General features: G+C 38.4%; 1 protein-coding gene across 2 annotated transcripts in view; it reads right to left on the reverse strand.

The window, feature by feature from the left end:
- The window catches only part of PDE7B (phosphodiesterase 7B), a gene marked incomplete at both ends in the record, with an annotated part of 194650 nt that overhangs the window by 136095 nt on the left and 41741 nt on the right, over positions 1-16814 (reverse strand). The window contains one exon of one of the 2 annotated variants that reach the window (XM_084227957.1): positions 1805-2042. The exons of the other annotated variant lie outside the window; for it this stretch is intronic. Within the exon in view, the coding sequence (XP_084084083.1) occupies positions 1805-2042 (238 nt within the window). Of the gene's footprint in view, positions 1-1804; positions 2043-16814 lie in introns of those variants that run through there. 2 annotated transcript variants of the gene reach the window in all.

Genomic DNA, 16814 nt, shown 5'->3' on the forward strand with positions numbered 1-16814 from the left:
GGAGAGAGGGAGGCTGAGAGAGATGGGGAAATGAAATGACTTGTCTTTGCTAATTTGTCACCAGACCCCATGCTGCAGACATGGATCCTAAGTTATTTTTCCCCTCCGTGGCAGAAAGTGTGAACCCCTCGTTTCCCTGAGAATTTGGAGACGAACCAAAAAGGCTGCTGAGACATATTTCTTACTTGTAGTGAGGCAGTGGTCTAGGGGCTTATTAAGATTCAACTAACTCACCTTTATAAAGTCCAAAAAAAAAGTCCTTTTAAAGTGCTGAAAGTAACAGGAATTCTGTATGCTTTCTGTAGTATTGTTTTGCAGGAATTTATACCCACTTATTCATCATATAAGCAATAATACATGCCTATTCCCACAGATATGCTAATCTCTTGAATTAAGTTGTTTTATCAATGGTGTAACTGGGAATATGAAATTTAATCATTTAATATACTGAAACAAACCAAGAGTAGTAATAGTTGCAGTGTAATAGTTAAATTTTCTGTCCAGGTAGGTTTTTCCGCTTTTCTTGTACTCACATGGAATATGGGGTGCTTTAGCATGACCTCATTTTTTCTGACCAACCGATTTTCCTGCACATCCATCTCCAAATGCCACATAAACCTCACAGCCTCATTGGTTTCCTTCTTTTTCCAAAGTACTCATTGTTTACTAGAGACCAACACTGTTGTTGTTTTTCCTCCTTTCAAATCTTTTTTTTCCTTGCCCAGAGATTATTTTTCATAATATATTTTTTAGAGTATTTAGCAAATCCCAAAAACCTTGTGGCATAAATTACTAAAACAAAATGAGTAATTTTGACTTTCTAATCTTTTTGCATGCAGAAGAGAGGTAATTTTTGTTATTTCCAGAGTAGTCCTCCATCTCTCAGCACCCATGGTATGTCAGGATTTCATTGCAGAACATAAGCCAAGGCTTCAAATGTGTAACCATATGCTCACATTTGTTCTTCTACAATGAACCCACCACTTCCCAACGATTCTCCAACAACCCCCTCCCACAAAGGAAGCGAGTACCTGTAGTAAGTTACACATTCTTAGTTTAGGGTGTTTTTGGAACCCCATGGGATCCTTCACTGGGATCCTGATGGATGTGCAGTGGTGGTTCCGCTGTTAAACCCAGGGAAGTTCTCCACCACTGTCCCCAACAAGGCACATTCTTATAACATGACAAACTCATCATTCCCACATTTGTGAATGAGTTGGTTTTCCCCGCTATCAAGGGGAGAATTTGTATTATCCTCACTTGTCCAAAGGGGAAACCGAGGCAAAGAAGTTTCCCCAACTTTGCCAGGACTTCCAGACCAGACTCAGTCCTGAAAACATCACACAGGCTGTAGTTCAATAGTTGAAAATAGAAAGAATATATATATATATATATATATATTAGAAAGTACTACAAAAGCATCCCAAGAATATTCTCTCGGTGATAACTCTTTGACTGGTCAACAGGAAAATGAAGAGGTAGGATGAACATTAAGGAGCATCCAGTTCCTGCCCCCTGGTTTTGAGGACCCAAACTCAGGCATTTCACTTGCTTAATCCACAGGGCAAGTAAGTGGTGAGCTGAGCCCAGTACCTGTGTTTCTTGCTTGCCAGTGCCTAATGCTCCTCCCACCACCTCACTCTTAATTTTAAGACGCATTTGTAATAATCGAACAAACACTCATTAACCACAGTCCTCCAAATCTATACTGCACAATTTTTCCTATTTTTCACGGCTCGGACATTCCAAAGAAGGGGTCATCAGACTCGACCCTGATGCCCTTTACACCTCATGGCCACTTTACCTGGCAAGCTGTGGAGCGCATCTTCATTCTCCAGAATGCCTCTCTGTTTGGTCGCCTGCAGCTCACTTTTGGATTTCCAGACCAGCTTGACCATCCTGATCATCTCTGGCAAGTCCCAGGGCAGCGGCCCCTGCTGGCACCCCGGCCGGCTGCCCAGCGAGGAGGGCAGCACACCTTCTGGGGCCGGCCACCTTCTGCCTAGCTCTGCCGCGGGGAAGTAGCGCTCCAGCACAGGCATTCTGCCCTGGTCCCCAGAAGAGGAGGTCGGGCTGCTGCTGCTGCTGCTGCCGCGGCGGCTGCTGCTACCAGAGGGGAAATTCTTCCCGGGCAGGGGAAGGCAAACCCCCGTAAAATCCTCTCCAGCTTCGGAAAGGCAAGCCTGCTCCAGCCTGGCACAGCCTCCCTGTCCCTCCACAAACACTGCCGAGGAGAGCGATTCCCTTCCCAAGGTTTCTCGCTGGTGAGAACTGTTACTGTACTCCTTCCTTAGAGATAGAAAGCATTTTTCCCCTTCTCTCCCAGGCACTGACTTCACAGCACTTAATTAATCCCAGGCTACAGCTGGAACGACAGCAGGGGGGAAAAAGCCATTGAGGTTTTTTAGCATTTGCTTTTCCTCTTCTTCTGATTTATTTGTTCTCAAATCTCTTTGGGTGCTTGTCAAAGTTTGTCAAATGGCTTGTTTGATCGTCAAGGACTTCAGACAGAGGAGCGGGGTTCCCCTTTGCCAGTCTCTCAGAAGGGTCCCCCAGAGACCAGCTAATTGGAGGTGTCAGGTAAGGAGTCGCCCAGGTGCCGAACCAGCCCTGCGAGCTCCCAGGAGCTCTCAGAAGATAGGACCCTGGGCTCCCACAGAATCCATCTGCATTTGCTTCTTTCCGGAGGACCTGGCGCCCGGGTCCTCCTGTCCACTACCGTCTGCAGTGGGATGGTTATCAGCGGGCTTTGCTGGGGCTGATTCTCAGCCCCGCAGTTCACATACTCTCCTCCTCCACACCCCTCCCCCTTTGCTGTCATTTGGTTCTCAGCAAACCTAACTGGGTTTTGGCCTATTAGTCAAATCCCTTTGTAACCTCAGCTGCCCTTCAGCTGGAAGGGAAATAACATTGAATCACATTCCAAAGCTAACTCTGAAAGAAGTAAATTAGAGAAGCATCAAGATCCTCATGTATACGTGCAAAGGGGTTGCATGGTCTGGACACAAAGCTTGGGATTGTTAAAAACACATTTCCAAGGAGAATAGTAATAATTTTAAAGCACGCGGGAGTCTGGTGGGGGTGGGGTTAAGTGTCTGAAAAGAAGTGAACGAAAATGCTAAAGATTCATATTCAAGAGACAGAGCTCTGTGGCCTTAATATTTGGGCCACTAACTGTTGTGCCCCCCACCTAAGACTGGTTCAGTTGAGGATAAGCATGGGCCATGGGTGACCTGGTGTCCTGTGTCTCCGAGATAAGTCAGAACCAATACAACAAAAGGGGATGCCCCCCCCGGAGCTTATGTGAAAAGACTTGGACATAAACGAAAGCAAGGTAGTATTATTTGGCATTTCTGCCAGCAAATTGGGTTTGTAGGAACAATTTGAACTTGAACTGTCACATGGATTGCTCCTGTTTTCTTGGAGGTCATTATCACAATCCCATCTTTCTCTTCTCTTCACATCTCTACATTGCAAAGTACTTTATTTTTCTTGGCATTTTATTTTGCTGATGTACAATCTGTTGCCTCCTGCTCTACATTCCTTTTGGGGTTGGCTCATCACACAGACATCTGATGTTTCTTTAAGGGACAGGAGACTTGGGGCAGAGGAGAAGAAGCATTGTAGGATGTGTTTTACTATCATAGTCCTCGCCTCATATTTTAAAAGTTGAAGCCAGCAAAGACTACTGTAATTTTATTGTTATTATTATTCCTCCAAACCCATGGCTGATAGGTTTTGTTTTCCATGATGAATTAAGTGGCTTTTCTTTTTTTCTGGATGGAAAAGTACACTGGCAAGCCTACTCTGTTTCCTAATAGGTGAAGAAGGGTCAACATTCTTTGAGGATATAAAACAACAGTAAGAGACCTTGGAAACACTAATGCTTGTGAATTTCATTATTAAAATGTTGAACAAATAGCTCTTCCTATAACAAAGAGGTATTCACATAATTTAATTAGGGATCTACTTGTGAGAAAGATGTACTTTTTAAAAACTTCCCTCTTTTTTAAGAGATGGAAGGCTGTAAGAATCAATTTAACACTGTCATCATGTTTGACAGGCATTCCAGTTCTTATCTTACCTTTCCATCAGACCAGGGGCATTAAAGCTCTCTAGAATTGAAGCGATTTTATTATTTCATAAGCACATGGAGTCTGTTGTGCTCCATTAGCATATTTCCTGAATAACGTCTTAATCTCACTCCTCAGTCACAAACTTCCTTGACATAACAACTGAAGAGTTTCCTAAGTGTTTGACTATTTTTATTTTTGTGCAGTTATTTTGCAATAGCACTTAGCATCAGGATATCCTGACTCTTGGAACAAAGGGGTTAAGAACAAAGAAAACAAATATATGATATAATATGTCACATACACTAATGTATTAAGAATATAACTATTTATCACACATTTCTTCAAGAATGACTTTTTTTTTAATTCAAGGATGTGTTTCCATTGTAACTCTCTGTTTCTTTTTGCGTAGTTCCTTGTAAAAATATCTCAGAGGAGTTAAAAGATGTTGGGTCATCAAATGTGGTCCATGCTTACTTCCTAGAGGAGATGAGTTAGGGCCAAGCTAACACCAACTCAAATTTTCAATCTCTAAAAGAGATCTACTTCATTTGAAGACTTGAAAATTGAAAATGTTGCACAATTTTTAAATATTTCTCCAAATATTGGATTACCTTCAACACAGGGTAGAAGTGCAAAAATACAAGAAAGGTCATCCTCGTGGTATTTCTGGCTCACACTATAACAGGAAGTACAGGAAATCTTGCGAGAAAGCTTGGCTCAGGAGTCCTTTGGCTCAACTACAGGCTGGAGAGATTGGGACAAACTGATAGATGCTAGTGCTGGTGGGACTGAAATTCCTAATCCACATACATTCTCTAAAAGGTTATTTTATTGTATTTTGTACTAACATCTTGCCAGCTGTGATTTGTTTTGTCTTTCAGATAGTTACAGTAGAAGAGTATGCCCTGTCTAGTGAGCATCATTCGCTTTACGATAGTATCGGCAGTCAGAAGTTTGGATCATCAGGGATGGGAGAAGAGGTTAGTGGGGTAGGTTCTGTGCCCAGAGGAGCCATGGAGCAAGGAGGTCTCATTTACATGACTTGTAAGGATTCTAGCAAATCTTAATATTCATAATGAATGGGCGAAAGATAGGAAATTTTAAGACAGGCTTTCACAATAATCTCATTCCCCACCCCCCAGCATTGTGAGTCAACCTACCATTCCATTAAAAGGAAAATAGAATAGTTGTCCTCTTGTATGAAAGAAAAATAATGAGAACTGGCAAAGTAAAAAAAAAAACTTGTTCAATAGACAAGTGATTCTATCAAAAATGCTATGTTTTGCAGCTACAAAGGAAAGAATTGATAACCACAACACTGAGGTATATAGCCAAGAAGAGAGAGTCAAAGGCATAATTGACTTAGAACCTGGATTATTCTGAAGAATTCTTGGTGTCCTGGATGCCATGTAAAACATGACATACTTATGATTGTAGTCATTGGACTGATAATCCCTTAATATATATGATCTAAAAAAAATAAAATCTTAGTAGTATTAAGTATTTACATTTTTAAAAATTTACATTAAAAATGGAGACTTAGAGACATTCATTTCAATTTTCTATTATTTTGAGTCTATCAATGGTTTCTCACAAAGCTTCATATAATGAAAATTTTCAAATTTATTTTAAAAGTATCTTACAGTCTTATTAATCTCCATATCTCTTCTATCTTTACAGAAAAATTCCAAACTATTGAGGAAATTTATTCATTTTGCCCTAACCTTTCCTCATCATTTGTGTAAGGATGTGTACACACACACACACACACACACACTCTTATGACCAACTTGGTTTTACAAGAGATATTCCCATGAAATTAAAAATGAGCAAGGAAGGAAAAATAGGTCTTTCAACTTTGTTTAAAGTCAATGTTGAAGAAGCTCAAACAATTTACAGTGTCTATAAGGAGAAACAGAAGTGTAATAACTTTGGCCTTAACTCATCTCAAGGAACAATGCCAGCAAGTAGGAAAAGGGCTTGGTCTACAGACGGGCCATACAAGGCAGCACACATTTCCATTCCCACATGGAAAAGAAGAAGGGTGGTTGGGGGGCAAGATGAGGAGAGGGGGTGGGGGATGTGGAAGGGGTTGAGTTGACAGATTTGTAGTTTGCTTTCACAGTAGGTGTCTAAACTGTAACCAATCATTCTCTCATTCACTCTGCAAATGTGAATGAACAGCAAGAATAACAGCGGAAGGGAATGTCCTTTGTGCCAGTCCTTGAGTCTTTTTCCAGGACCTGTGGGCCTTCCTGACTTCGATTCTGGTTGTCACTGTGATCTACTCTTCTATTGCTTTCCTTTCTATATTTAAATAGAAAAACCAGGGTTTTAGCTGGCATGAGACCTCTATCCTGACTTTCAGATATCTTTTTTCAAAAAACATTTTATTAAAGTAGCATTGCATTATAACATTAAATAAATTTCAGCATTATTATAAACCAACTTCTATATATATATATATATATACTACATTAAAGTCACCATTCAACATCCAATTCTAGCTTTCCCCATGCAACTGACCACTTTTACCAATTGGCCCACCTCTTTCCCCTTCCTTTCTGGTAACCATTAATTTGGTCTTAGAGTCTAAAAGTTTATTTTTGTTTTATTTAGTTCAATCGTTTGCTTTGTTGTTGTATATACCACATATTATTGAAATCATACAATGTTGATGCTTCTCCATATGACTTATTTCACTAAGCATGATACCCACAAAGTCCATTTATGTTTTTGCAAATGGTAGGAATTTGCTTTTTTGTAATAGCATTCTGTTCTGCATCTTAATTAATGCTAAATTTGCTGTCTCTGAGAGTTAATCTATAATAAACGAGTTCAATAACACAGAGATTAAGAACAAAACACCAGAAAGGCTTGATTTTCTCCACTTCCTTTTTTCTTCTTCTGAGGACTGTGACTTGCTCTTTCCTCCCTCACGGAAGACCTTTGGTATATGATGATGCTTTCCTCTGGCTGAAGACTTTCTAGAATTTTGTAACTTATTTCTGATTCTGAAAGACTATAAATGATGGTAGGGTACACTTTTTACAATAGCATAACTGGGTGTGTCAATTTCTTTTTTTCTTTTATTATTTAAAAAAAATTTTGTGTAGAAGAATTGGGATGTAGGCCAGAGGAGTGTGTGTGGGGGGGCGGGGGTGAGAGGATTTGCCAGAGACAGAATGGGGAACAGAACAGGCAGATTTACTGAAATTCACTGCTAAGGGGAGCAGCGGGTGAGATAGGAGAGGTCTGCTGCATAAGATGTGGGTTATCTCCCTGGCCAGCAATTGAACACAGGCTGTAGGGGTAATAGCACTGAGACTTAACCCCTAGGCCACCAGGGAGGCTGCTGGGTGTGCCAATTTCTTAAAAAAGATCTGTGATAGTGATATCTCCAAACTAGCCCTTCAAGACTACTTAATCCTGGTGTTACAAAAACAGAGTTTCAATTTGAATTCACCATTAAGCCTTTACCTTAAATTTAACAATTTATTAAGTTGGTATGATGACAATAACCACCTTATCCATTATATTGAGGTTTTGCAAAATGAAATAAGACAAAAATGTGAGTTATTCGTAAATCATAACATGCTGTATAATTTAAAAATTATTATTTTTTAGCTATAAGAAACTGAATTTACCTAAACCCATATTTTGGCTCTTCATTCTTGGGAGTTATTTAAAAGTTGATATCCCAAACTCCCCACCCTTGAAATACAGCTCACCTTGAAAACCCATATTGCCCATGAAGATGCAGGAGTAGAGGAAATCGAAAGGATAATTATAGGGCCTCCCTGGTGGCTCCAGGGTAGTTAAGCAAAGCACTGTGAAGCAATCCGCAGCCTCTGCAGCACGAGTTCGATCCCCGGCTGTCCGGGGAGAATCCCACATGGCAAGGTAGACCTCTCCTCTCTTGCCCGCTGCTCCCCTCAGCAGTGTATTTCAGTCAATCTGCCTGTTCTGTTCCCTACTCTGTCTCTGGTGGATTCTCTCACCCCCCGCATCTCTGGCCTGTACCCCAGCTCTTGTATGCATAAATAAATAAATCTTTAAAAAAAAAAGGATAATTGGAGAGAGTGTTGGAGCGTGGCCCAATGGGAGACAGTGAGGGATTTAATGGCACAGAGAAGGGATAAAGTCAGCAAAATGAAGTGTGAATGAGAATAGATAAAGGACAAAATATGTGTTAAAAGAAGTGGTTCAATAGGATAAATATTATTGTAATTGCATTTTGGAATTGGGATAACCGCCATGAATCATGTCTAGGGTTTAAGCAGCATGCTCTTTACAATGGGTTATGAAACACTCTAGTTAATGCTACAGAGGTTCCCTTGATTAAAAATTTCAGTTTTAGTCCACATTGACTAATGTGTATCTTTGATTGCATGACTTGTGTAGCTCTGTGTCATAATCTCTGCTTGTGAACATGTGTCTTCAGCCCTTTTACTGGTCTCCCTTCCCTAGATAAACTTTTTTTAATTGTTACTGAAACATCATTGTTCCGCTTCCTTGCCAGAGTTTTGACAGTGTAGCATTTTCCCCCAGGGTGTAGTCACTGCTGTATTCCCACAATGCAGCACCCATAGTCCCACACTGAAGCCCATCATGATCTTCCCCCAATCTGCTTCCAATCCCCCATTCTTACCCCGTTTTCCCCCCTCTGAAATCCACAAATCTATAGCCAGTTTTCAAGGGTTGATTTTAAAGTTTTACCTAGACAAACTTATGTGAGCTTTCAATTTTCTTTTCTTTGCTTGGGACATGAGTGTACATGTGTGCGTGTGTTTAGTTTTAATTGCTGCCAGTTGATCTCTGTTTAATTGAGTGTTTTTAGAAGTGTAGTGTGTAAAACCAAATATAAAGTTAACAAGTGGCCCAAACAAAGTCTGAAATATATTTCCACTTTTTTTTGGTCTGCAAGTGAGATGCATGAATTCTGGAAACTCTCAAGAATCAGGCCTGGCTGAGAAGATCTCAAGGAGATTATCCAGACATCCTGAAAAAGGTACTGGGGAATGCCAAATGAGCTTTTCCACCTCTTAATATAATCAAAATAAATTAGACCCCTTAATAAAACATAGAAAGAAAATATAAACAAGATAAAAAGAAAATAAGAAGATGCTAAGGAATAAAACCATCTAATAGGACATAATTTTCCCCTTTGCATTCATTTATGTTTATGAAGTTCAAAGTTAATTTTGAAGAAAGAAATTTCAACTGCTACAGGTGTTGGGTATATAATTCTCCTTACTGCCTCTTCAAATTATCCGTTATTTTTCTCTCTGTTTAACTTATTACCTCCTGGCAATTATGAATTACATAAAATGTCTCTGCTAAAAATTGTTTCTCAGTTGCTATTCTAGAACAATAATTCTCAAGAATCAGTGTGCATACAAATCTCCTAGAATTCTCTTAAAAATGCAGATTCTGATTGGGTAGGTCAAGGTGGGGGTCAGTGGCTCTGCATTTCTATCAATCTCCCTGAAGGTGTGAGTCTGCTGGTGTGTGGATAGCACTTCCAGTAACAAGGGTAAGGACTACCCATGGCAGATACTTTATGCATTTATCATATTAATTATTTATGAAATACAATGCAGCAAAAGTCCAGATCTTTTTAGATATACATATTAAGACTATTGAAAACAATCAGTACTGGCTCAGGTCAAATAATCTACATTGGTGATAAGTAACCGAAACTGCAATATAAGGGCAGGAGCTGTGTCCAGGGACGTTCATGACATTTAACCACTGCTTGTCTTCTAAATTTTATTTCATTCACTTATTTTCCCTTATGAATTAATTTTGACGACAAGGTTGAAAATCAAGTGTAAGTCACTGTGGTAAATAATATATCTGATGAGTCTTAACTTAAAAACCAGACTATTTTTGTAAGTCTTTTCTCACCAAATGTCAAAAAAATTTACTTAGGCCAATTTTGCAGTCCCTACCCCTTACTGCCATTTATTTTCCTCATTACTATTTTCAAAATGAGTGACATAGAGGCAAACTCTTAGTCTTTGGTCTCTGTCATGAGGGATCACTCACCAAGACCTGCTCTTTTATTTGATGTATTAAAGATATATGTGTAGGGGTCTTTGGATGATGCCTGGCAGTCTTTTCCACTGTAATATTCCAGGCATGAATGAATGGTGACCAGATGATTCCACAAAACAAACATGGGGAATGAAGTAGACATCCATGGAGCCTCCAGTCAGCAAGCAGCCTGTGTCGCTGCTGACTCAGAGAAACGTATTGCAATGTTACAGTCTCAGCGAAACACAAAACAAAACACAACAGATCAGTGAAATAAACATTGCAACAAGCTGCACTTGTTATTAGGTGTCTCCTGGAATTCATGCAGACCCAGACATAGCATTCGTGGGAAAGTAATGCCAGAAGCAATAGGCATGTGAAATCAACTGGAAGATGAGGTTAATCAAGAGCATGAGGCTAGAACATGACCACATTTATATGATTAAAAATTTGTACAGTTAATGAAATAAGAACGCTTAGAATAAATGGAAGCATCTGCTGGTAATTGGAAGCACAGTTTGCTGCATTTTTTTTTCCATTGTCTTTCCTGGTTCCTTCCAAGGCTAAGTGCTTTGCTGTAGTTATGAACACCTATATTTCCTTTCATTCACAAGAGTAAGTAAAGAACAAGAGAAAGCTGGGAAATACTAGATTAAAGGCTAACATCCATCAAGGTTATTATTTTAGATAATTTTGTAAACTATTTGGCACTGTGAAAGGCAGGAGACTTAAGGGTAGGGAATAAAGGTGAGGCTACTTAATACAAAGAAAATATGCTACACTCTTTCTGTATAGTCCACTACAGTACATTTTTTTTAAACATGCAGTATTACTAGAAGAGTAATAGCAACATTACCAAGGAAAGAAAACCTAGCACTATGGAATATTTGACAACATATGTATGTAAGATCTTCATCATCAAAAACTTCTTTAAGAGTTTCCTTTTAGAGGAAACATTCTTTTTTTATCCCACATCCAAATTCTGACTAATTTTTGTTTCATAAATTATCTAAAATGATGGTCTATTTTTCTGTGTATGGAATATGGTTACCAACTGCTCCTGCTCTCTCTGGATATCCTTTTCTCTGACCTCCATGGCCTTTGTGCTGAATCCATTCTGCAATTTGATAATACTTCTTACATTCTCTGTCCTCTGATACATCTTTGCTTTTGACAATATTTCATTGTCTATTTAAACATAAGGTAAAATATACTTACATTTAACTTGCCTATGTCCATGTACCTTGCCATGCTCAGATCTGTGTATCTCTAATACAGCATCAGGAGTCAACTCCTTTAACCGTATATATGTAACTGGGCTTTTTAAAGCCTAGTTTCATTTATTTTTATCTTTTTCAGATTTTAGTAATCAGCTACCTTTATTCTTTTCTTTTCTTACATTATTATTTAATTTTGTATAATAATTGATTTCTCCACTCATGTTGTACGATAGTTGATTTCTCCCTCGTGTGCAGTACCCATAAATCTCCCACTACCACATCACCCGTGAACTGTCACCACAATCCCTTGTGTGCTTCCCTCCCCTATTTTGACCCATCTCCCTGCCCTGCTGTATGCTCAGATCAATAGTTTACCTGCAAGTTGTGTCCATCTTTTTTTTTTTGACCCTTTGTTCCAATTTCTTATATACCTCCTATAAGTGAAACCATCTGATATTTTTCTTTTTCCTGCTAGCTTATTTCACTGAACATAATCTCTTCTACTCCATCCATGTTGTTGTGAATGAAAGCCTAGTTTCAAATGTATCTATGCCTTTTTAATTCTGTATTTTTCTTTGAAACTTTGAGGGAGTAATTGCTTCAACTGCTATTAAAACATGTTTTTCAAGTCTCTCTTAACCATTAAAAAAAGTTCAGTGAAGGCTTATTTATATCTTTAAAGGTTGTGGTAATGTGAATTAGTCATACCTTATAATCATGTCATTTTCAAGTATGTAAATGAAAAGTGATGTCAAATGTTAATAATAGATTGACACAAAGAGAATTGTTACTTAGAAAAATAGTCCAAATCCCTGTGTTGGGCATTCAGAGCTTTCAAAAGTAGGCTCTCCCTCATCTAGTACTGTCAACTCATTCAAACTTACATTGAACACACAACATTTCTATTGAAATTGTATTGTTGTGTATAAGTTGGACACACTGATATTTTGTATGGGAGATCTCCAAAATGGCCTCCCAAAGATGTCCACATCCTAATGCTGAGAACCTGTGACTATGTTAGGTGTTACAGCTAAGAGGAATTAAAGTGACAGATGGAAAGATGGTGTTATGCAGTTGACATTCAAATGCTGAGACTCTCCTTGATTTATGTGTGGGTCCAAAGTGATCACAATGTTGAAAAGGAAGCAGGATAGCCCAGAGTGATGAGAGGCGCAAAAGACTCACTGAGCAACCTTACTTTGCAGAAAGGGGTCCTCAAACCACGGAATGAGGGCTGCCTCTATCAGCTAGAAAAGGCAAGACCCTGCTTCTCTCTTAGTGTCTCCAGAAAGGAATGCAAATCTGCACGTTCCATGATTTCACTCCATGGGATCCATTTCAGACTTCTGACCTTCAAATCTAAGATAATATACATGTATTGTTTAAGCCACTACGTCTGTGGTAATTTGTCATGGCAGTAATATGTTATTGTTCACATTGTCCCTTTTGTTGGGAAAGGTTTTCCCTCTTGTCTAAACCAGTAAGAGTGCCATTTCTTCAGGAAGTCTTTGTACTCATCTTCAAATTGCCTCCTATCCATTTTGTTGCAGTATAAGATTACTTCACTTGTATCACTATTTGCCTTTTACCTCTGCTTTGTCTTAGATAGCAGGCTACTGTTTCATAATTTGTCTTATAAAATCCTAGTTATGTACACTTCATTCATTCATTAATTCATGCAGCCCGCATTTATCTATTTATCTATCTATCTATTTATTTGCCAGTCTTATAAAAGGATAGTGTATTACTCCACTTGAAATTTCAGAGCTGAAAAAACTAATTTAAATTTTCTTTTAAAATTTTTTTTTATTTTAACATTTATCATTTTTTATATTTTTTAGGCAATATTTGCTTCCCCCACCCCCTCAAATTGAGTCCCCAGAGAATTTCCTTCCCCAAGGCACCCGTGCACCATCACCACAGTCCCCTGTGCTCCTCCCTCCTCCCTCTCACCCCCTCCCTCCTCCTCCTCCTGCAGTGTGTCTCTGGGTTATAATGATCTGTTTTTGATTTGTTGTGTTTTGTACTGTTATTATTTTTTTTAAACTGATGTCTTACTTGGTTCCCCTATATTCCTGCTATAAGCGAAACCATCCAATATTTTTCTTTTTCCTTCTGGCTTATTTCACTGAGCATAATTCCTTCTAGCTCCATCCATGTTGCTTGCAGCCTACGTTTATTGAGTAGTTAATAACTCATTTGAGGGCCCCGCGCTAGGTGGTTGATATACAAAAATATGGTCTCTCTCTTTAAAATTGTTTACAAATTTAGTGCAGAAATGGGCACAATTGACAGTGTTTTGTGTTCTATGATGAAAATATGGACACAAAAGGTCTCAGTTAGTGTGTGTCACTAATACAGATGACAACCAATATATTTCAAACATTTTTCCAAATCTTGACAATTAAGACAACGTCTAGAAATTTCCCCGCGAGGAAGAAACTTTCCTTCTAATCATCTTTTGTTAACTATCTTAATTAGATAGCTGTTATGTTTTAAAATATAAAGGAGCAAGACTAAAATTGTAAATACTGTGTAAATAATCATTTGTACTTGAATCGTAAGGTTTTAAAGGCACTCATAGCTTATCAAACAAAAGGTATAGTAAAATGACCCTTTAAAGGGGAAAAAATACCCTTGAAACAAAAAAAAATCATGAGCAATATTTTATATATATATATATATAGAACAATATTATGTAGAGTTTATAACTATCCAGGAAAACATGGATAGTTAATTACAATTTTCACTGATTATTTTTCATTTGCTAATAGAAGTTTTAAAAGTTCCATAGCAATAATTTTAAAACTTTAAGAATGTTTTTGCTATTGTCATTTCCTATGAAAGTACTTTGCTCAAGCTTCAGATACCATCAAGCTTTAGAAGGGGGATTTGAACCCTGGTAGGCTGACTTCAGAACACTGCTCTGCTACCTGTATGGTTAGGCAGCAGAAGTCCACCTGGTTTAAAGATTGTGACTTTATCTAACTCTATTATAACATTTAAGTGAGCCAGGTTTTAAGGAACTAATCAATAATTATGATGCCCAATACCTATTTTATAGTTGCTTTTTTTTCTGGTAGGATTACAATTTGCATTTTGTTTTTTGTTTTTTAAGATTTATTTATTTATACAAGAACCGGGGTACAGGCCAGATGAGTGGGAGGGTGAGAGGATTCACCAGAGACAGAGCGGGGAACAGAACAGGCAGACTGATGAAATACACTGCTGAGGGGAGCAGCTGGTGAGACAGGAGAGGTCTGCCACGCCTTGTGGGACCCTCGCCGGCCGGCCGGGATAGAACCCGCACTGCAGAGACTGCGGACAGCTTCATAGTGCAGCACTCAACCGCCTGTGCCACCAGGGAGGCCCACAATTTGTGTTTCTTAAGTCACATTTACTGCCACTGATTTTATGGCTGTGGCCACAGCCTTCCTTTAAGGGCTAAAGAGAGTCTTTCTCTCTCAGTATGACCAGAGAGAAAAAACATGGTACACACGGATGTTAAAAAAATTAAATTAACATCTGTCTGCTTTCAGTAGAGGAGAAGTTTCTTCCAATCAGAAATAACTATTCCTTGTTTGACCCATATCACCCCTTTGTGATTGCCATCACCACCCACTATTACTGCTTGGGGTAGTGCTGGATGATCACCACAGTAGTCTCTATGTCATTTCAACAGAAGTACAGCAGCAACCCTGCCCTCTCTATGTAGATTCTTAGATCTGAAGAATGAGAGAATAACAATTTGGATTGGTAAATGGCGTTGACTAATTTATTCAAGATATCGGACATATATTTTCTTTTTGCTGCCATTTAGCAATGCTGCTTACAATGTCACAGTCCTAGCTGCATCTGTGCTTTCTAAACAGTTTGGCTAGAAATGAAAAAAAAAATTAGTTTAAATGTTTCCTTAACAGGAAATGACTAGGGTCACGCTTTGCATGGACAACAGTACATGTACAAAATTAAAATCTGGCTCCCAGCTGATTTTTGTAAAAGTAAGGAAAAATAAATGGTGTGTATTTGGTGTATACTCAAGAAGAAGGGATTATAAATGGACAGAAGTGAAAAATAGAAACTAATGCCAAAAGGAAAAAAAAGTATGGATTTTTTACTAACAATGATCTCAGAGGTCAGTATAAAACCCTGGAGGTCATTGGCTACTGGGCCCTTCACTCAATATTAGTCTGCAGCTTTCTGTTTACTATAACTTCTAATACATGTTTCAGATCACCCCACACTTGTGGTAATGGTCTAAATTAAAAAGACTGAAAACAACAAGTGTTGATAAAGGTGTGGAGAAAAAGGAACTCTCATTCAATGTTAGTGGGAATGTAATTTGGTGCCATCTCTGTGGAAAGTGGTATGGAGATTCCTTAAAAAACTTAAAACTGGAAATGCCATATGATCCAGCAATGCCACTCTTATGTTTTTATCCAAAGAATATGAAAAAAAAAAACTAGCTTGAAAAGATGTATGTACCCCTCCGCCCATAGCAGCATTCATCAGAACAGCCAAGACGTAGAATTAACATAGTCACTAATGGAATGACTAGATAAAGAAGTTGTAGTATATAGACTCAATGGAATTAAGTCTGTTGACTTAATGGACCATTAAAAAATATTGAAATCTTGCCTTCTGTGACAGAATGAATGGAACTTGTGGTGATTATGCTAAGAGAAATAAGTCAGAAAGTGATCCTTCATATGTGGAAAATAAATAACCAAAGCAAGAAAACTGACAAAACACAACAAAAATAACTCTCAGATTCTGTGAAAAACATAGTGGCTACTAGAGGAGAAGGGGGAAGAAGATCACTCACTGGGTTGTGGGGGGGCAATTGGATAGTGTGATGCATTAGAACTTTGATGGTGGCTACGTGATGCATAAATACTATCAAGGTGTGAAGATGTACTCCCAATATTATATCACTTTGTAAATGAATGGCAGATCAATACAATTTGATTAAGAATTATTTTCTTTCTTGTATGATCTAGTCATTGAATACTAACCTAGTTTTTCCCTAAATCTATAGAAAATCATTTTAATATAATCATTCCTAGAGAGAACTTAAAGCAATATCATTCTTTCCTCCCTTTCGATCAAGAGATGTAGTTACTGAATTATCAAAGGCGTTCTTGAAAAGGCATTGTCACCTGTATCTCAATCCTGTAGGATATTACTAGAACCATGCTCCTGACTGATAAATAAAGCCCTGGGGAAGCTCCTTTACCTCTTCAAACCTTAGGAACATCATTTAGGACATGAAAGTAACAATTTTCTAAATGATATCCTTGTGGTCTGGAAAAAAAATGAAACGACATCCAAAAGCTTTCTGTTTTTTTCCCCCATGGATGGTTCCTATAATGTGAGAACTCTCAGGTTTCTTATGAGAGTACGAGAGAATATAAGTTATTTTTTTGCACCGGACAATATTGTAAAAGTTGACTATGCTAAAAGAAAGTGAGAAAATGAC

Source organism: Talpa europaea, assembly GCF_964194135.1.
Source record: "Talpa europaea genome assembly, chromosome: 2".
Taxonomy (NCBI): domain Eukaryota; kingdom Metazoa; phylum Chordata; class Mammalia; order Eulipotyphla; family Talpidae; genus Talpa; species Talpa europaea.